At 43.3% G+C, this 22,121-nt stretch overlaps 2 protein-coding genes across 7 annotated transcripts in view; both read left to right on the forward strand.

The window, feature by feature from the left end:
• ank3a (ankyrin 3a) overlaps nucleotides 1–3,000 on the forward strand; it is a 104,728-nt gene extending 101,728 nt beyond the window's left edge. For all 6 annotated transcript variants that reach the window (XM_030378343.1, XM_030378342.1, XM_030378344.1 and 3 more), the window contains one exon: nucleotides 965–3,000. The gene's annotated coding sequence lies outside the window, so the exon portion shown is untranslated. The remainder of the gene's footprint in view (nucleotides 1–964) is intronic.
• Nucleotides 3,001–3,451: 451 nt separating this feature from the next.
• Nucleotides 3,452–20,395, forward strand: LOC115559533 (coiled-coil domain-containing protein 6). Its single transcript, XM_030378348.1, has 9 exons — nucleotides 3,452–3,868; nucleotides 4,994–5,143; nucleotides 6,574–6,702; nucleotides 7,213–7,316; nucleotides 8,714–8,874; nucleotides 12,300–12,456; nucleotides 12,610–12,710; nucleotides 15,764–15,885; nucleotides 18,964–20,395. Exons 1-9 carry the CDS (start codon nucleotides 3,611–3,613, stop codon nucleotides 19,168–19,170), a joined length of 1,389 nt encoding a protein of 462 aa, XP_030234208.1. The 5' UTR covers nucleotides 3,452–3,610; the 3' UTR covers nucleotides 19,171–20,395.
• The last annotated feature ends 1,726 nt before the right edge of the window (nucleotides 20,396–22,121 follow it).

Raw genomic sequence — 22,121 nt, forward strand, 5'->3', positions numbered from 1 at the left:
AATTTTTTACTTATTTTCTGTTAATTATTTTAAGAAAAGGTACGTTATTTAGCCTGTGTTTCTATGTTGCATTGAGCTCCACTCCACTCACCCATATTATAAAGTGACCAAAAGGACATCTTCCGCTAAAAATAATGTCCGTTATCTCCTAAATACCTTGCTGCTTTTAACTGCAACTATAACTATGTCCCTATTTCAACCGTTCCCCCCCACCAGCTTTAACACTGACTTAGCTGAGTTAGCTTTTGCCAGCCCTGTGTTTGTGTGTGTCTTTGTGGGTTTTTTGTTGATGTTTGTGAATGTAGGAGGACTTAGGAGGAAAATACACGCGATGCGTGCGTGTTTGTGTGCGCGTGCGTGTGCGCACCTGTCACACAAAGACACACATTGTTGTGTGGGTGTTGTTTGTCTGTCAATTATATTCTCTATAGAAACAGGCCTAGTAATCACAACACACCTCAGGGTGGCATTGTCCCTCTGACAGCATCTGTGTCTCTTTTTGTCCACCAAATCCGACACATGAAAAGAATTTGAGCGCACAACAAAAGAGATTGTGATCCCTCTGGTGAAACCAGATCCCTGCCTCTGTTTATACACTACAAGATGAACGCATTGAGTTTCTGTAGGCCGTTTAAAACCAAACGCAATATGTTATGTATGTTATGCTAAGTTTTGTTTTTTATGCTAATCAGATTCATTGATAAATACAATATATATATATATACTAACCATGGAATAGCCAATAAACTGTTTGCTTACAGTCCAATTATTTGACCCTCTATGAACACAACAAATTGCATTTAAAGGACGATAATCTTTCAATGTCCTTGGTAACAGATGTTTCAGTGAAGCCAGGAGAGACCGTTATGTTGATTTGATCACCCAGATCAGATTTGTCATTTAAATACTAGAATTCTTGTGTGATCTCCTGTGATCATCTAACACATTGCATTGTGTCTTCCAGGTGGGAAGAAAACCATGTGACATGTTTCCCGAGAACAAGAGGGTGCTGGAGTGCTCCACTGGTTGAGCTTCTCCTCCTTCACTGGCTTTGAACAGAGCCAGAAGAAGCCTTGTTCCACTTCAGCATGCATATGGGAAAACATGCACTTCCTGTCAATCAACAGACCTGGAGGTCCCTCCCTTTCCTGTCTGTGGAGCCGAGGAAGATGGTTCTCCTTCCTTCTTTGTTCTACTCCGTATGTGCCATTGGTCCAATGGTGTGTTTTGGGGGCTTTTCTGGAGTGCTGTTTGATTGTACCAACCGAATAAAACGAAAGACAGAAATGTCACAACAACAACAACCACAACAACACTGGTGCAACCGAACTTGTACTTCCTTGTGTCCAAATATGGCACAAAATGCTCCAGTGGTGGAAGAAATGTAGGAAGTTTGTGAGACTATCACGCAAAACAGAACACCTCTGACACTTCAACACTCGCCTTATAGTTTTTTTCTTGGACCCATTATTATCAGGATGTAAATTGTTTGGGTTGTTTTTTTTCCCCTTTCTTTTTAAAAACTGAACTTAGACGATACTTTTTTCTGTACATAAATTTACAACGTGTAAAATTCTTAAGAAAAAAAGGATAAGCTACAGGTAGAGAATGCACTGAGATGAGCTAACTTTTCAAGTGCTTTCAAAATTTATTGAAATGGTTCCACTTTTAAGGAAGATTTGAGTGAAATTTCCACATGTTCTTGTACAATTAATTATTATAGCAGGTATAATGTTTGTATATGAAAGAAGCTGATTCAATTTTAACAGGAAAATTTCCACACACAAAAAAAGCAAATTTCAGTTATTCCCGATGTGGGAATGGATTAAATCCTTTTAGAGTATTCATATTTTCATGCATGCTGTTCACATTATTTTGAGTACAATTTTTACAAGTTTGCAAACACTGTATTCAAAATTAAATATAAATCCCTTTATCCGTGTAGACATATAGCCCTAAAATTTGTCACCAATTTTATATTTTCGATTTCAAAATGATACCATTAAATCATTGGTCATGTTTGGGGATGAGTAAACCATACAAAGAAAAAATACGTTCTATCGCTTCTTGAGGGTCTAATGTCTTGTCTGTCTATGTTAAACGGAAGGGCAGCTTCTGCTACAGGAAAGAAATCAGCTGAATGTAAATGCTAGTAGGCTGGCTCGCTGTTAAATTATAACTGTGTTGTGTGTATTGGCTATAAGGTGTAGGAGTCTCTGTCCACTGTTAAACTGTCTGTGTAGCAGTGTGTTGAGTTTGGTTTTCAAAAGGCTGCTGTGGTATTCAATGAAAAACTGGGGCATTTGATTTTGGTATTTCCTTTGTTACAAACCTACACACATTAAGGACACATAAAGGCATTTTTTTGATTGTAGCTGAAAGTTAGACAATTGTATGACAACACACTGGATGGTCAAAGCAATTATTTAAGCATTGAATAAATTGTGTTTAACTCTAAAACTGTGTGATCCTTTTAGACTTGAGCGTTTGTACATGCAGTGACGAATAGAATTGTTTTCAATAAGTCATTGGCAAATCTTACTTTGCATTAGGCACTATTTTTTGTATTGGTTTTGAATAGATGCCCATGTAGTTCAAGTGTGATGTTCTACTGGTGTGTTGCCTCAGACTTTAGTGTGCAGATGTTTATGATGCCGACATGAACAACTATGTTAAGGACTTTGATTTTATGCAAATGAAGTTAAACTAGTTTGTCGTGTCAAAATCCCCTTTTCCTGTTATGTCAATCATGGGGGAGGGAATCCTTTGATATGGTTTAACAAATAACTGTCCATTTTGTTTAATATGTGTTTTCACCAGAACAGATTTTTCAATGTACAATTCTTACTAACACAGCCATTGAAATGTAACTACTTAGCACTTTGGGTTTTCAATCTTCTTTTAGAGGCTATAGCAGATGGTTCCAACACAAATGTTTTAGACATCTTTAAAAAAACTAAATTAAAATAAACAAAATAAAATGCATTGTCTTTGAAATCACTTTATTATGTTTTTGTTTGTTTCTTCCTGTTCAAACCAGGTTCAAACATCAGCGTTCTATCTATGAACAATTATGATCCATTTTCTAAGTGTTTTGCAATGCACATGACACAACTGGGATGAATATGAGTCATATTTGAATTGGTGTATCTCACCTTTGCATCATATCATCTTTTGGTGTTAAGCTTATACAGACTGGTACTGCATAGTGCAAAGTGTTTTGCAATGCACATGACACAACTGGGATGAATATGAGTCATATTTGAATTGGTGTATCTCACCTTTGCATCATATCATCTTTTGGTGTTAAGCTTATACAGACTGGTACTGCATAGTGTAAGTCATAGATTACCTACCCCTGCGACCAATTCCAAAATGCCTCTATGGATCCATAAATCACACACTCATGTCTTCTGTAGGTCAATGCCGAAAGCAGCCGTCAGGTGTCGCTGCTTCGTCGCGCGTGGGCAAGGTCACACGGCGTTCCGTTACGAACGTGCGTGATTACTCCACCAGCACCGCGGCCGCCGTCGTCTCCTCCACACACCACACCGTCGTCTGCTCCACACTCGGTCGTCTCCACACCACACCACACTGTCACTGCACAGCCATGGCGGACAGTGCGAGCGAGAGCGACACCGACGGCGCGGGGAGCAGCTCGGCCACCCCGATGTCCCTCTCCTCGGCGTCCAATTCGGGGAAACCGAGTGTAGTCATCTCACAATTCCGATTAGAGGAATTAACAAACCGCCTGGCTTCTCTACAGCAGGAGAACAAAGTTCTGAAAATCGAGTTAGAAACGTTCAAACTCAAGTGCAAAGCCCTGCAGGAGGAGAATCGGGACCTTCGTAAGGCTAGCGTCACCATTGTAAGTAACGCAAGCTAACTAGCTAACGCTAGCCCATGTTAGAAGGCACACTGCCCGTACACAAGTCCACCAGATAACGATGGTGTTATGTTGGTTACCAGTCTTAAATGTACACCGAGTCTGTTCTATGAAGAGCCGTGTTGTAACAACACCGTAGAGCCACCTCGGGTGGGCTGAGCATCAGGGAGAGGGCTACTTGGCTAAATTAGCAAATGAGCGGCTCGGCTAGCCTGACTGTCTGTGAGGGAGAGTCAGCCAGTTAGCACGCTTTGTTTTGTTTTGCCATGCTAATGGATAACGTTAATGGGTTTGCGCTTAAGTAGACGCCACGATGGAGACTGTCACATTGGATGATCAAAGCCATTCATAATTTGATTACTTAACAGATGGCTTGTTAAGGTGTTGTCACCACGTTATGCCACCAATGCTTAGTCCGATTGCTATGTGTATATTGTCTAGCCGTAGCGTTGTAGCATGTATCAATGCGTCACTCGTCCCCAATTATTTATCTATTATTCTGAGTTCAGGTGTAACCAATTTTTTGTGACGAACATCTTGATAACGTGGGCCTGACTGGGTGGTCCTGCTGGGTGCCCAGCTCAAATACTGGCCAGTCCGCCTCATCACACTGCCCACCTCTTCTGAGCAGATATGGTTAAAGCTATCTATTCATATCTGATCGTCTTTCATTTTTAAACGTGTAATAGATTTCTCCGCCGTCCAACGTAAAAGCGGTCCTTGATCTCACTAATGGTTAGCTAGTCGATATGAAGCCGACGAAGACGCTACACATATTTCGAACACCACAGCTGTGTTTCTCTTCATACCTTCTGTGTTAATTAAACCCCCGTTTAATTTCTCCACACAGCTGTCAGTCAGACGTTCTTTTTTCATTTTCTGTGGTGCAAACGAATATTCTACTTCCTGTTTGACTTTGCCTCTTGTTGGCAAATCTCAGAGTGCAGATGTTGGAATGGGTGATTTGTTTGTGTATGTCTGTTCATCTGGATGTGTGTGGAGTACACATCCATTTTTTTTTTATTAGAAAACAACGTTTTGGACTGTATGTTGTGTTGTATACACCAGGCTCTCACAAGTCTGCTCTATTTGTGTCCTGTTTTGCAGCAAGCGAGGGCCGAACAGGAAGAAGAGTTCATCAGTAACACCTTGTTCAAGAAAATACAGGCCCTGCAGAAGGAGAAAGAGACCTTGGCCGTCAATTATGAGAAGGAAGAGGAATTTCTCACCAACGAGCTGTCAAGAAAACTCATGCAGGTGAGTCCTTTGCACAAGAGAATGCGTTATTTTTTAAAATAAAGCTCCTTGAATTGTTGGGGATTACTAATGCTCCATTGTAGCGTGAAAATGCATATACTAAGCCTTGCAATGTTACATTTAAGTATCATGTGCCCTCTGTATTGTTATGCTTTTGTTATACGGTATCGTTGTGTATGTCGTGGCAGAGTGTGCTGGGGGAGTCAACGCGTCACGACCAACTGTATTGGTTTTGCCCGACAGCGTAAAAGGCCTAAGATGAATACGGGTGCCAGCTTCTCTTAATGGCTCTCAAATTACTCTTGTTGTTTGGTCCAGAGGATTTTCCTCGTCTTCTTCTCCCAACATCAGGACATAGTCTGAACGCTGGCTTGTTACAAATACGGGGGATTGTATGGAGGGACCTGGGAGCTATATGCCCGGATGGTGGTTTGTTGACGTGTTAAGATGCCCGAATCCAGCTTGGCCACTCACTCGTGTGCAAGCAGACCTCGGCTAAACGCTGTGCAGATGGGCTTGTTTTTAGGCCTTTTGTTATCTCTCTTGTGTGCTAACATAAAACAGACCTACATCTGCTACTGCCCCAAAACCTGGCATGGACATGCGGGCCGTAGTTTATGTGCTAGCACTGTTGCACTCTGACGTGTCATACTGTGAAGTTATGTAGCAGTAAAACAAACTAATGTGCGGCATGATTGTATAGAGGGCTTGTGTTTGAATGTTTGTCCCAAGGCATTTCTCTAGAGATCCTGCATGATAAGGCTGACCGGAGAAAAATTCCCTAGAATATCAACACAATCACATTCCGCTGCACGCTTACTATGTCGCCTAATGGGTGAGGTTCTGCGTTGCAGATAAAATCACTAAGACTATTTGAATGGGGTTCTGGCTTATGGGTTCATGTATGCATGGCTACTGCACAGTTGGTCATGTGTGTACAGACAGAAGAAAGCTTGTTTGTCTTCTTGTGGAGATTTTCAGCCTTCTGCATATACATTTATTTTGAAACATTTCCTTTGAATGGATAGTATTCCGTTTTTCTCAATACTGAGTCATTCTTTCCACATTCCAAATAAATGTCCCCATTTGGAATCCGTGCTGAGCTAGTTCCCTCTTTCAAACTCCAGCTTGGCCATTGTTTCACAAAGGCCATTCTTGTGAGAACTACCATCAAAGGAGTAATGCAGCATGGTACGTGTAGCCCCCCCCCCCCCCCCCCTCTCTTTTCAATAGATTCCCTCTATGTAGGCCAAGTGGCACAATCCGACACCAGATCTGCCCGCTGTAGTCATCAAATTGTTTCTCGGTGACTCACACGTCTCCTCCTTCACCATTCCCATAACTCCTATTCAACTGCCCTTCTGTTTCCTTCGTTTTTGATCTTGTTTCTGTCTTTATTCACCACATGCCCTCTCATCTCTCCACCTCAGCTCCAACACGAGAAGGCAGAGCTGGAGCAGCACTTGGAGCAGGAGCAGGAGTTCCAGGTCAACAAGCTGATGAAGAAGATCAAGAAGATGGAGAACGACACCATTTCCAAGCAGCTCACGCTGGAGCAGGTACGGGCGTGGATCAGTCCTCAGTCAGAAGATGAAGTCATAAAAGACACACACACATTCAATGTACCTGCTGTATACTTTTTTTAATATTCTCTCAATAACATAGCCCCACATACGTCCGACAAGTCAAATAGGACAGTGCTGTCATCGCATTGGGTTGAGCGTATGTTGCGTCTCCCCTACCAACCAAGTGTGTGTCAGCATGACATTTGTAGAGTGACGTGATGCATTTCGCCTCTCTGCTGTAATCACTCGAGCATTACATTAAGTGCTGTGAAAAAAAATGGAGACCACGGTTAATTTCCCACAAAATATGTCAACCATCATAGTGTTCCTGTAATCGAGTCACTCGTAACCCACATCGCAGTGAAGCTACTCGCTCTACACCGGACCGTGGGCAGCACAACGGTTGCGTGGGTGGGTGCAACTGGGTTCATGAATACTCACCGTTGGCGTCAAGCTTTTTGTTTGGCCAAGTGCCGGGCTCATGGTAACTCCTTTCTCCTCCAGCTGCGGCGCGAGAAGATTGACCTTGAGAACACATTGGAACAGGAGCAGGAGGCGCTGGTCAATCGGCTGTGGAAGCGCATGGACAAGCTGGAGGCGGAGAAGAGGTGAGGGTGGCTTGGCTTGCATTCAGATGAGAAAAGCACACCAAATAATCAGGGGTGGGAATCTCTTGGCACCTCATGACTCGATTTCGATTATGAGGTCCAAAATTCTAAAGCGATTATCGACCATCTTGATGCAACAATTTTTTTTGTTTGCATTTCAATGCATGATTTTCAAAAATATATTTATACATCTCAGTTTGCTTCTCAGAGTTTGCTAATCACTTCCTACTTTTGTGATGATCATTAAAGACAACAGATTAATGAAATTATCTAATATTTTATTAGGGAAAGCTTAGAGAAAGCTTTTGTCACAAATATGATTTTCTATGAACAGTGCAATAACCAATGCAGCGTGCATTACAACATCACAATATGGAAGTATGTAAAAAAAATAGGTTTCAGTTTTATTTTATTTCTAATCTTTCTTTTCTATGTCATTAAAGAAAAAGCTGCTCTTGAATTAGGAGTTCTTGTGTCTGGCTGTGAATTTGCATGCATGCTATGCGTAGGCTGAATCGCAATCGTGTCAAGACAAATCAGATTTGCCATTACACACTGGAGATAAATTTAATAATTTTATAATTACAAAAAGTGGCTGGCAAACAAATGTAAAAATAATAATAATAATAATCTGATTATCAAGTTATCTGCATCGAGACGGAATCGTCCTAGAGAGAATTGCGATGCATCGAAGAATCGATTATTTTTCCCAACCCTACAGATAATATGGACATGGCAGAAGGATGGAAGCTTGCATGTTGCAATATGGCTCCCCTTTCATCAGCTTTACTTTAAAACAATCAAAATATAGAATTATTCACAGCCATTGTCATTTTCATTTTAGCATTCCCGAGTAAGGTCTAACCTAATGTACATTTATTTTATGTGGCCTTTCCAGGTTATTGTGTAACTCAAAGTACAGCTTCTCTTTATCTGGGTCCAATAAGGCATAATAATACAGTAGGTAGACAAAGGCACAAAAGACCATCCGCCGAGTCTTGGTTACCTGCTGATGGCCCAGTTGAGCCAAGTATCTGCAGGGTGTGGCTTATTTAATTGGCTTTATTAATTCAGTTTTGTGTTCAAAAGGGTCAGCATGTGAAAGTGGTTCTTCCAGAACACTGCTATTCCATCTGTATCTCTTCATTTGATAACTCGGGTCAGGAGAGGGAGAATAAAGAGATATGTTGCCAAAGAAACACGTGTATACGGCATATAGCATTACACCCTGCCTTAAACCGATACTTCACTCCCGTCCCTGAAATGGATGCTGTTTAGTCCTTGGCGGTTGGTATTGTAATAAGCATGTACCTCCTCACCTCCCTCTGTCTTAGCCCATCGCCTGCTTCGCCTCATGACTCACAATGACCTCATGTATATGTTTTGGTTGTCCCTAGGATTCTCCAGGAGAAGCTGGACCAGCCCGTGTCGGCCCCGCCCTCTCCCAGGGATGTTTCCATGGAGATCGACTCACCGGAGAACATGATGCGGCATATCCGCTTCCTGAAGAACGAGGTGGAGAGGCTGAAGAAAAGTCTGCGCACCACTGAGCTACAACGTGAGTGTCCCCCCCCCGACCAAAGGCCTCGTCTGCCTTCTGCATATACATGACCTGCTACCATTGTAGCGCCTCGGGTTTGATAGGAGGTGAGACAGAGACCAAACCCATCTCTGGGTTTGGTATGAGTTGACCTTCTCTGGGTTTGGTATGAGTTGACCTCCTCAGGGTTCGGTATGAGTTGATGGTTGTTTATCCATCGACTGACCTACCATTGTGATCCCTGGAGGTCCCAGATAGTGGAGGTGAACTATTGTTTTTTTCTAGCTATGCTCAGTCTGAAGGCAATATTGGTTTCTCGGGTCTTAAGCATTTGCCCTACATTTTGTATTCAAGAGAAATAGGAGTGCTCTGTTCAACGTACAGGCTGATGAGTTCAGAAGCAGAGAAGATGTTGGAGATCTGTTTGTTTCTTTCCAAATAGGAATTGGGCACAGATAGGGATGGGAATCGAGAACCGGTTCTTGTTCAGAACCGGTGCCGAGTCAACCGATACCTTGGAATCATTAGCAAGCCTGCTTAACGATTCCGCTTATCGGTTCCGGTCGCGGCAAATGCGTCATGACGTCACACACACGCTGCTTTGTTTTGGTTCAGAACGCAGCAAACATGGCGCCGCCGAGGAAGAAGCCATTGTGCGTTCACACCAAACGCGACGGGGTGACAAGATCCCATACAAAGTGAACGTAGAGACGCGTATCGGGCGAATTTTTCCGAGAGAAAACCGGCGACAAGTTTTTGTCGTGATGACAGCCAATCAGCGTTCAACAGCGTGACAACTGAGTGACATGTGTAATGTAACAGCCAATCAGCGTTCAACCGTCAAACTCAGTGCAGTGCAGTCCGGGGAGAACTGCAGCATGGAGGAGAAAGTGATTGTTGCCGTTTGCGACTCCCGGAGCTCTATATATAATAGTATAAAATATATGGTTTCCCGTCTTGTGTGTTCCAATGGTTTATTAGGTAGGCCCATCTAATAAATCTGTCTAATCAATACTTCATTTTGTTTATGTCAGTTGAGTTTTGTTACAAGTTGAATGCAAATGAGCACTGTTGGCATTCCAAAAGGCACAAGCTCTTACTTGACTGTTTTCAGTCAGTGTTTTTAGTTGTATGGCACATAATGATGGCATTTGGGCTTAAAAAGCCAACCATCTATTTTTTTGTCTAGACCAATTGATTTGAAAATCTACAATTTCCTAATACTAGCCACACTAATCAGATATTAAAGAGATTTAATACAAACAAACACATTTGTACTTATTTTCTCACCCAATGAGAATCAATAAGAGAATCGACAAGGTATCGGATCGATAAGCAGAATCGGAATCGTGAAATTCTTATCAATTCCCATCCTTAGGCACGGATGCCGTGGGAAAACCTCCATATATTACTTGTTGACTATGTGGTGAACATGCTCCATGGCCCTTCTGGGATCTACAAGGCTGGAGGTGAATGCGGCTCTGCTTTTTCCAACGCTTGGGATGTGATTGGGGAATATGGCAATGCCTCATTGTAGAGAAGGGGGGCTTTGTCTGTAGAGGTGCTGTGTGAGCGATCAATGTTTATATCCCGGTCCATCTGCAGAACCCCTTTGATAACTTTGGAAACGGCTTCAGGGGCGCTGGAGTCCGGTTGCGCTTCGATGCCAACTCTCCAGATACCGTCTCATCCTCCCCTCCATGTCCTTGCGTCAGTCTGTCAAAATGACCCACCTGGCCTTGAAGGCTGGTCCCTGTGACTTGAAGTGAAAGCACTTCAGATCATCTGACACGTTCGATAGGCCTCCCTTCATGTCCCGATGGTCCGCTTTCATGTGGGCTATTTCTGACCGGGTGGCGGCCATGTTGTTTGCGATTCTAGACCGCACCGCTTGTAGGTGGGCATTAATATTCCCCCTGTTGGTGTTGGTGCCATTAGAATATTTTAAATCTCTCCCCTCAGGGAGGATGGAATACTTTCTTCAGCCGTACCTGAACGTCTGGTCCGGATGGGATGCGATTGGGACCATGAAGTGCTATGGCCATATCCGTATTTCAAAGCTTTTCCGCCGTTCACATCGATGTAACTCGTATAATTAACTTGCGGTGTCTATATTTTCGGTTCAGGGAACCTTAAGGCTGGTCTTCATATGAAAATAGCAGTTCAGAAGGAAAATATTGGTGATTCCACCGCTCAAGAGGAATGTAGGTCAGAGTTGGATCTGGGCCACCTGGGTTGGACAGGAACACCACACAGGCTCTGGTGGCGACCCGGGCAACACGGCTCGCATTCCAACCCCCGGTCTGGGCGCGTCTCGCTGAGGTCACGCCGTCTCCTCTTCTTCACACGCCACCAGAAGACGGCCCTTGCCCTCGTCCTGGCAGGACCTCCGCCGCTCTAATACACTCGTGGTCGCCGCCGTCCTGACACGCGACACTGCTCCGTAACCGATAGGCACACAGGCATAGAGAGTCCGAGGTGGCCTGTGGTACCGGTGACCAGTGTCGGGGCTGTGCCGCCTGGTGCACAGTGTGTTCCCAGACCTAATGCACTGCTGGAGGCTTATCTTGTGTTTGTTTGCACTGCAGTGCTTGCAGTACTACTCAAATGCTTGTGTTGTGTACATTTCAAACCCTATTTTGACGGGGGTGCTGCTTATAATGACCTCTCTTGGCAGTGTGTCCTGGGTGAGGCTAGCACAGGCTGACGCAACCTTTTATTTCTTCATTGGCATGACTCAGAAGTCATTTCCTCAGTTCAATTGGGTTATAGATTCTCTTTTAGTGCTTTATTCTTACTTTTATTTCATGGCATGACAAGTTTTTTTTGCCCTTTACTCAAGCATCTTTACCTTGCTTACATTTGTCACCTCTACTCCCATTTCATTTTGCCATCATGCAACCAGTTCTCTTAAGAGCATGTTTATTGGAATACAAAGTTGATACCACTAGAGGGAGCCTCTTCTTTGCATTTTCCCACTGGGCATGGAGGCTGAGTTCAGGATCAGGAGTCATGGACACAGACAAGCTGATGAAATCAAGGCAGCACTAATGCAGTGGGCCTCATAGCCCACTGCATTATTTCAAACTGGTCTTGTCCTACTTTGAAAACGAGAATACTCTTTCTGCCCCCTTTTTCTTTTTTTTTATGGAACTCAGATATTGGGTTTCACAAATGTCCCGCCATCCTCGTGAACAGAACTCTTTTTCTGTTGTGTTTGTTGTGCCTGTGTGTTTGATCCGTTGTTCCAGCCGCTTGTGTGTGGTCACTTCACTTGAACGGCACCGGAGTGAAACCTGTTGGGTTTGTCGATCTGGTGTTTGCACGTATACGCAACCATCATTTTTATTTGCATGTTATTTACCACCATGATTAATCGGATCCATTTCCAACGTCGACCACAACTGACCCTGATGCGCGCCCCCCCCCGTGTGGTTCCACAGACACGGAGAAGCGAGCCCAGTATATCGAGGAGGAGCGGCACATGAGGGAGGAGAACATCCGGCTGCAGAGGAAGCTGCAGCGGGAGATGGAGCGCAGGGAGGCGCTGTGCCGGCAGCTGTCGGAGAGCGAGTCCAGTCTGGAGATGGACGACGAGAGGTACAGCATCCCCGGCCGCACCGGGGCGGGGTCTCTTCTCTGGACGGGAATCGTCTAATTTAATAAAGTCAATATGCAGTGTTTTATGGACGCGGTGTAAATCTCGGTGTAACATGTGTGTGTGTGTGTGTCCCCCCCTCCCCCCCTCCTCAGGTACTTCAACGAGATGTCCGCGCAAGGCCTGCGTGCCCGGACGGTGTCCAGCCCCATCCCCTACACCCCCTCCCCCAGCTCCAGCCGACCCATATCTCCTGGTGCGTATGCTAGACACACACACACACACACACACACACACACACACACACACACACACACAGTTTGACCCTGTGTTTACCGAGTTATGTAACAGAATAAACCTTCATATTTGCATCCCACACACTTTGATATGATTTTTATCAGGCGTGTTGTACAAGTGGCCACAGCACACTCCTTTTTACAGACGATAGCATATCGGACACCATCGACATCCATCTAATAAGGTACAAAGTTTGATGATAATAGGGGAATATTATGCATGTTAATATGCAGTGTTGCTGCCGATCACCATATCGTTTGCTTATCGCCTGGAAAGAAAAAGTACTTAGTAATTTCCTATTCACTAACGAGGTCAGACTTCCAAAACTGTCGACACAAACAAATGACCACCTCGCTTAACCATTGGACAGAAAACAATGGTATTAGGGGATACATGTCTTCATAGAAACTAGGCTAGCGTGTGATTTTATTTGTTTCCACTGACCGTTTAGCCAGAGACGGTTGATTCACAACCGTCTCTGGCTAGGCCCCAGAAAGAACAGCCAATCGCTCAAGTTTTTATTGTGCATATAAAGCATAGAGTAGATATCCCCGGTAGCTGGAATGTCCCTTGAGAATGCACATCGCCCCCTTGACAAAATAACACTTTGGTTTCCGCCACATTGTGCTTTGACCAAATCATTTAATCCATGTTGGAACCTGTCCAAACATGATAACTGGAGATGGACTAAGGGAACCCGTGGACTTGTGCTACTTGGGTTCATGTTCACACAAAATCCCCACTGAGAGGTGTTGTTGAATTCAAGTGAATATTTACAGAGCAAAGAGGCACGTTGTTTCAAGGTATGGCTGAGCCACGGTCTCATAGGGTTGATGATTTTAATAAATCTGTTCTGCTTCAAGTAGCAGGCCCTGGCAGGTGGAGGGCATCTGCTGCCTTTTTAAATGTACATTGTGTTCGAGTTAACTGACCCTTAAAGGCCATAAATGCCAGGCAAGGTCCACCGCTTCAGGAGAAATTCCTCTGAGTGAGAATTGATTTAAAGTAGTCTGGTAAAGGTGAGCTTGTTGCTTTTACTCTCCTAATAAGGGTTTCTGCACAGACTTCACATTCAGTAACATTCCTCCACAATATTGTTTTGCTTAAATCACCAAATGTAACAACAATACATTGACTTGCGAAATAAAAAAATCTTCTTGGCCGTTAATAGTATGCCCCAAAGGTTAGGGCATCTTCCCCTTTGGCCAGTAGAGTTGAACTCGAATGCTGTTTGACATTTTCCCACACTACAGGAGACTCGAGGATTACACAAGAAGTCTATCCGAACAAGCACTTTGATGGCTAGCTGGTGCTAATGAATCCAACACATCATGACTTCCAAGTGCTTGTCGTGAAGGGTGCCAGAGCTTTGTAATGGGTGCTCCTCCGAAATCATAAAGTGCATACTTTGAAACATGTGTTTTCTGGTGGCACAATCATTTCACCCATCCAGTCTTAACCCTGTGTCCCTTGCAGTGTTTAGAGTGTTTCGTATGAATCAGCAATATAGGAGATTCCTTAACACTCAGATGTGTGCCTGGGGACTCATACCGATTTTGACTAGTGGTCAGCAATGTTGTTCTGACCACTAGTTGCAGTGTCTGACCTACCCTCAGATTTTTTTATCATAACATTCATGGACTCAATGAGAGTAAATGTTTTTTATAAAAAAAAATATGTTGAAAGTGGGGCAGATAAAGTAATGGTTTTGTTTATTTTCATTTACATTAATTTGTATTTTGGTTTATTCTATTTAATGTATCTTGTACTTTTGACAATAGTATTGTGACACAAAAATAGGTTAAGATGCTAGGGCTATAGTCAACCGAAGAAAATCTTGGTTGACCGATATTCTACCAACTCTACAACAAATCAATTGGATAGAAATTAATAGTAATACATCTGACCGTTATCTAGTGTACTCTACCCGGTAGCCTAAATATCACATAATGGTGTTTGGAGGAAGGCAGTGGGTTTCAGAGCCACTTAATGTCACTTAAATGTGACGCGGGTCACACCAGACAAGCCTCTGAGCGTTGCTTAGTAGGTGCACAACACAAGACTAAGAGAACTAAGAGAATATAATTTTTATTATCATTAATGCTATTTCTAACACAATATAGCCCATCACTCTAAATTAAATTTATCAGTCTGCATATGTCCCTCCCACCCCAAAAAAATAATGGATTAAGAAGTGCAGTTTTCCTTATGAAAGTAACACGAGCGATTGGCTGACCAATGAGAATTCTGTCGAACAAATGCACATCGACCAATTTATTGACCACTCGACAAGAACTTGACAGCCTTATGAGAAATTATCAATTTTGTTTGTACTTTCCTTAAAGGGAACTACTTGTTTCCTCTTCTTTATCTTTGGGTCATCCGGCTACTGTAGTTGATATCGGCTCAGCCTTACAAAAAATGTCATTTTGAAAGATGACATTAATTAAGATGACATTAATTTGGGCCAGCTGGGCCTTCTCTGCTGGCCCTGTCAAAATCTAAAGTGTGTGTGTGTGTGTGTGTGTGTGTGTGTGTGTGTGTGTGTGTGTGTGTGTGTGTGTGTGTGTGTGTGTGTGTGTGTGTGTGTGTGTGTGTGTGTGTGTGTGTGTGTGTGTGTGTGTGTGTATATATATGTATAAAAAAAAATTAGATTTTGTCAGGGCCAGCAGAGAAGGCCCTGCTGGCCCTGACGGCCCATCACTGGTCATATAACACTGAGGCCTTATGAGGATACATTTTTATCGTAGTAAATATAGGCCAATGTACACATATAAACGGCAAGAGATGAATTATTGCAGACTTGATTATGTGCTTTGTTAATGCATACACTTATTGACCTATCTAATGGAGTACCATTTTGTAAACACATTAATACCGTATCTTATCCATCCATCACCCCGTTGACTGAAATTGGTTCCTGCCTGTTCTCTTCTTCAGAACAAACATTGACCGTAGACCCCTGTGCTCTGTGTTCCTAAACGCCCGCATGGTTGTTTTTCCCCTTCTCAGGTCTGTCGTACAGCGGCCACACAGTGGGCTTCACTCCCCCGGCCACCTTGTCCAGAGCCGGCATTTCCCACTACAACCCTCCAGCCCTTCACGTCCATGGAAGCTCCTCGCACGCTGTAGCGGTAGGTCAAAAGGACGCTGTGCATGCTCCCAGTGTTCATTAAGCAAAACCAAATAAGCACATAGCATGGCTGATAGCTTGTTGCAATAACCCTGCAACTTAATGAATAACATTGAAGTGTACTTTTAGCTTGATGTGTTCAGCAGTTATGCTTAAATGACCTAATTGTGACGCATCTTAACCGAGAGGTTCCCCAATCACCTCCAAATGTACACATTTCATTCCAAATTAATTTCAGCTTTAAGAAAATGTTTTTCAATGCAGTACATCGTTTTTATTTTTTAAAGGGAAAATACCATATTTCATGTCTTGCTGATGAATCATATGATTCATATGAGCTCTCGGAAATTATTATCACCCCTTACCCCTTTACTTTGCCTCTGGGTGCAATTTTCCCTCCTTGCAATGTCTCTAAGCTGGGTGACCAATTACCGTACTCATGGGGTTGTGCCAGGCCATTCACTTTAGAGCTCCTGTTGAAGGATTTTAGAGTTCAAGGAAGTACAAACCACACAAAAAACGTAGAAAGTACAAACCACACAAAACAGTAAGGAAGTACAGTCTTCACAAAATAGTGAGGAGAAGGGGGATTCAGGCCACATTCCTACAATCTTTAGTCTTTCAAGTTCTTCATTTTTATTTGCCCTCTTGGTATTATTTTATTACATTTTAAAATGCACTTTCAAACACTTAAAACATTAACTAAAGAGTTGCAAGTTATTTATTTACAGAGCCAAAAAAAATGTTTTTAAAATTGCACCTTAAACGTTGACTTGGTATCACTACTTCACACTGTTCTGTAATCAATCCCTGATTCCATTGGGAAATATAATCCTACAGCGTTTTGGACCTGCCTATGGACTGCTGACGTCGCCAGTGCTTGCACAGCAGGAATTACTTTTATTTCAGCACCTTCCTATGGAGTTTTGTTCACTTTGGAAGTGAGCTCCGGCTTACTTAGTTTAGCACACAAGGCTTTTAGGGGCAATAAAACACTAATGGGGTCAAGTAAAGATTGAATGCTGATTTAAGCCTTCTATCTCCCAGATTTATTATTTTTTTATATTTTGATTTATTATTTCACCTGCCCCTTACCTGTTTGTTTGTCATCAAATTTATAACGTCAAATTTGCATTGGATTGCATCTGATTTATTGATTAGATATGAAGTTTAGATATGAAGATTTTGCCTAACCAACCCCTACTAAAACTGGATGCACCAATCGCAGAATCCTTTTTAATGGTTAAAAAACATATTAATAATTATGTTTGTTATGGAAATCATTGCGTGCTGATTATTTGAGAGTAAGAGATTATTGTTCATTTGTTGAGCCAACAAATGAATTAAATGCATTTTTAATAAGACTTGTGTAGCCACTGTTTACTCAGGGTATGTTCCTATTAGGGAACTCAACTGGGCCTTGTGATGAGGAGGCTTACTCATGCTGGATATGGTCGCATGGATTTATTTAGGGAGGCCTGTATCTGCTCTGGGCATAGGGTGGAACTCATCATCTCTGGATGGTGTTCACTACCTGCTAATGGACATCACGTTCCCAGAACTTGTATAAGAGGTGCTCAACACACTTCCCATCTTGAAAGCACCAAAGAGCCCGGGTCTTATCGATGACCTCCTTATTGCGGACGCCCCACCCTGTCTGCTGGCAGATTGAAGCTCTCTGGTCCATCGTAGTCCAAAAAAACATGTGTCTGCTATAAAAGCTGTATGATGCCAGCTTTGTTCCTTATGGTTCATAGTTTGCTTTAATTGTCCCCTGGCTTTATTGCAGGATTTGCTATGTCAGAGTGTCCGAAGATTTCAGATGTGAACTCTGATAGTTAGGGTTAGGGGGTCATATGGACAAAACAAGACACATACAATACTCATCCTCAATTAGTACAACAATCGGCGTGGTGTATATATGGGCATGCTACTTACTAACCCTATTACTGTATTTCTACTTGGATGATTATTATGTCCAAACCCAGGCAACCTTTAGAAAACCTCCACTTCCCCCTCTGTCCCTCCCTCAGTCGTTCTAGAGTTGACTACTGTTCTCTCCTGTGCTGGTAGCATTCAGGTCACTCTGGCCAGTCTCCCGTAAGTGTCGGGTCGAATTCATTCTGTTAAACCCATTGGGATTAACCATTAACACGGCTAAGAGCCCTGCAGTTGAGAAAATGACGCTGATGTGATACGCCTGGCCGAATCTTGATCAGCCACTGTTGAGTAATTGGCAGCACCTTATCACTTAGGCATTCTGAGGCCTCGGGCCTGACATATTGAATGAGAACTCAAACCGGAGGATATTTCCTCCTGAAATCTGTTCATGAATACACACCCCTATTGTTGCCAAATTTCGAAAAGGAATTTTGATTAAGAAGATTATAAACTGCATCATTAATTCTCGCATGAAGATAAATATTTGCTCTTTCCTCGTACAGCCTACACCAGCCTATACCGACGGTAGTAAAGGCATCCAAGTTCCTAGTTCAACCTGTTTTGTTCGTCTCGTTGTAGCGGACTGTACAGCTTGATTAGCAACGCCCTCTGCACTGGGTCCACCCAAGACATTGAGCCAGGCCTCGACCTAGATTCTCGCACAACTATTACATTTAATTTCCTGTGGGCTGCTTTTCTCAGCACCCCTCTTCTTACCATCTATCTCCTTACAGTGCTGCCCCTATGATTCCTAAATGGACTGTTTAAGGGTTTCAACCAATGGCTTCACTGAAATGAAAACTGAGTCTTTTGTTTCTTCGTCTCTCGCCACTTACTTCGCCTCCTGCGTCATTCTTGAGAAGCAGAAGATTGGGTTCTTTGGACGCGTGTGGTAAGATGCAAAAAAACAGATTACCAGGTCAATAAAATCTGTTACAGTCTGCCATTAGTGAGAACCCAGAACTAGCCATTTTTGGATAAATGCCACTTTGGGCAACGCACCACGAACAGTCCCACAATAATCCCCCAGCCACTGAGCCTACAACTGTGTCTAATAATGGGACTGGGGAAATGTCAAGCAGGTTGTATGTCAATAACATTTAACAACTGTCCTTTTTCTCCTATACTCCTTTTATAGAGGCCCTCCCCGCGAAGAAGCACCAGCCCCGACAAATTCAAGCGTCCGACCCCGCCGCCCTCCCCCAACACGCACTCGGGGACCCTGGGGGCCCAGCCCGCGCTCCCCCCGCCCGCCCAGCCCATGGTCCAGTCCATGTCCTCCCCGGCGGCCATGTCTCAGCAGGCCTCCTCCTCCATGCAGCAGCAGCCCCCCGCCCAGCCTTAAGGCCTCCGCCCCAAGGTGACCCCTGCCCTGCCCCTACCCCCCCCCCCCCCCGCCAACACGTGTGACATGGAACGCCCCCGGCGCTTACAGCAGAAAGCAGCTTCCATCTTTATCAGCCCCCCCTCCCCCTCCCCCTCCCCCCGGAAGTCACATGTCTCTTCACGCTCTTCTCTTGCCGACTCCAAACAACAACAGCGCAAAGAAAAATAAAATGGCAACAAAAAAAAGTGGCTTATGTGGTTTGAAGTTTGCGGGGTGGGGGTAAGGTGGGGGCGGCGCCGGACCAAGGCGCCACGGCACCCTGGATGAAGCTGGCTCCGCCCCGGGCGGTGCGCAATGTTGGTTAAAACGCTCTTAAAAAGGAATGGACTGACTGAAAATGAAGCGCTTGTGGGATTGGTAGGCTGGTTGTCTGTTCATCTTCTGTCCTTGTACATGTATAATTGTTCTGTTTTTTTTGTTTTTTTTTCAGTCATATTATTGTTTTTTCGCTTGGGACTTTTGCCGATTGGAATTGTTGTTGTGGCACTCATGAGGAACGTGACACAGCATCTCATGGTAGTGTTTTTATTTCTGATTTCATGGATGTTCTGATGAATCAACCGTTGGATGTATAGCTTGATAGGCCGGTGGATAGATGTGTCCATCTGCTCCATGCCTAATAATACCGCATTTGATTGCAGTACTGTGCCCCTACCCACTATAGCTCACCTTACTTATTTTGTCTCTAAAGCATCGTACGCATTCGCCGCCAACAGTTACACGCAGCTCTGATGAGTCTTTAAGCGGAAATGGAGGACTCATCAACTAGGAAACAGTTCACTGAGTTACAGGGCGTCGACCAAACCCAACTAGCCACCCGTATATATATCTACATTTTCTTTACGATAAGCAGATCCAAGGCTGTGCTGCCTTAAAAAAAACAAATATATACACAAAAGATTCAGCAGTGACCTAAAGGAAATCAGATCATCGGTACAAACATAACTTACTCGTCACCTTCGGTAGGCGAGTGTAACGGGATGTTGCAACATATTCACGTCACTTGCGACTCTCCTCCGCTCTTCCTCTAGTTCTGAAAGCTTCAATCATCCTATGGATATTCCTCATCAGAAAAAAAAACCATAATGCTCTTTACACTAAATATACATACTGCTAAAACATTCTTAATGAATGGTACTGTTGAACTAAATTTCTATGTATGATTAAAAGCTCTTGAAGACTACTGACCTGCCTTGTTTTTATGAATGGATTGTACTTGGTATATGTTGTGGGACATTTTAGGAATTGGGAAACCATAAATGAAAGTACATATTTACTTGATTTCAAACTAGATCAGACCTGAGTTTCATTAGGTTGAGTCTCACCTTGAACCTGGCACTTGGCTTTTATAACCAATAGAAATCGAATGGGGCCAAACGACCCCAAACCAATCAAAACATTGACTTGTAAACAGTATCCAAAGGCACAGCACGAGTCCCTGATTTCTTAAGAGATCTTGTGTTATTTGCACAGCTACACACTGTTCTCCATTACAGCTCATGCTGGCTCACTGAAGCGGTCCAAACCGGAATGGAGATTTGAAGGGCAGTCATGCTGGGTGCGATGGTGACCTTGACATTGGGAACCGCCACTGAGCTTGGTTACAGTACAGAAATTAAAATAAACTGCCCAATTCATACAATCTGTGCGTTTCCCTCTGGGGTGTATCTGGGTGTTTGTACGTCCCTGTAACCCTGCTGAGTTTCACAGGAAGGATGGGATAGCTGGAGTGATCAGTGTTGCATTTGTATGATGATCGACGATGCATTAGCGCTTCGGAAAGCTGTGTACAACCTGAATCCAGCTTGGGTCATTGGGAACCCTTTGCATTGTAGAAAATATGTGTGGTGGACCACTAAAAAGGCTTTACAGTATAATATAAATATGTGCTATACTGTTAATGTAGTCGTCATTCCGTGAAAGTATTGCTTCAGACTGATGGGAACGAAATCTTAAGTTCCCGTCCTCATCACTGATTAGTGACATTATTCTGGGGGATACAAAAAGCAAGAATATTGTAATCAAACGTTACTACTTTGTATTGCCTTTTGTGCAGTAAATCAAATATCTTAGCAAGAGAACTCAAGTCGAGCCAGAGGGGTTAGGTCTGGCCTAAGCCTAGATCAGACAATATCAGAAAACACATGCCTCTGAACCCCCAATTACTACCAGCTTTATAAAGCATGTCATGAATATAAGGATCTCAAAATGCAGCATGAGGGTTTAATTAACTTGTTCTCTTCAACTGTCGCTGTTCAGCGTTAAGGGGATTATAGGGTCTTAGTCGGCCGAACATTCTTTGCTGTGGACTTTTGACTGTTGGAAAGGCATCAAAGTTCCACAAAGAATTAGTTTAAAAATGTTTTAAATTGGACTATCGGCACACATCTCAAAATCACCATTGTGATTTTCTGTCATAATTATTTTAGGCCTAACATTATATCTGTTGCCTTCCTCCAGTAGCCTATGGGTTGGGTTAGCGTAGTTACCTCCACTTTGGTCTCTGACCACTACCAATATTCCTCTTGTTGCACATAGATAGACACCAAATATAAATGATGACCAATTTACTCTGAATAGCCACATCAAACTAGGCATTTAGGCTGCGTGACCTAGGCTATTAGCTCAGAATCCCATTGGGCAATTATTTTCATGTCACTTCTAATAATTGTATCGAAATGATAATTTCCATACAATTTAGATTATTTTTCAACTCTGCATTTTTCCTTCATCATCAAACTCTTCAGAGGAAGGGGCCCAGTGTGAGTTCTGCCCATCCCGAAGCTCATCAGTGACTATTAACTCGTTACCACGTTATTGCGTCAGTGCACGTTATTGCGTAGTGCGCGTTACCACGTTATTAAACGTAACATGTAGGCCATTTATTGTGGTATTATTTCTAATCCATT

This window comes from Gadus morhua, chromosome 15, assembly GCF_902167405.1.
Source record: "Gadus morhua chromosome 15, gadMor3.0, whole genome shotgun sequence".
Taxonomy (NCBI): domain Eukaryota; kingdom Metazoa; phylum Chordata; class Actinopteri; order Gadiformes; family Gadidae; genus Gadus; species Gadus morhua.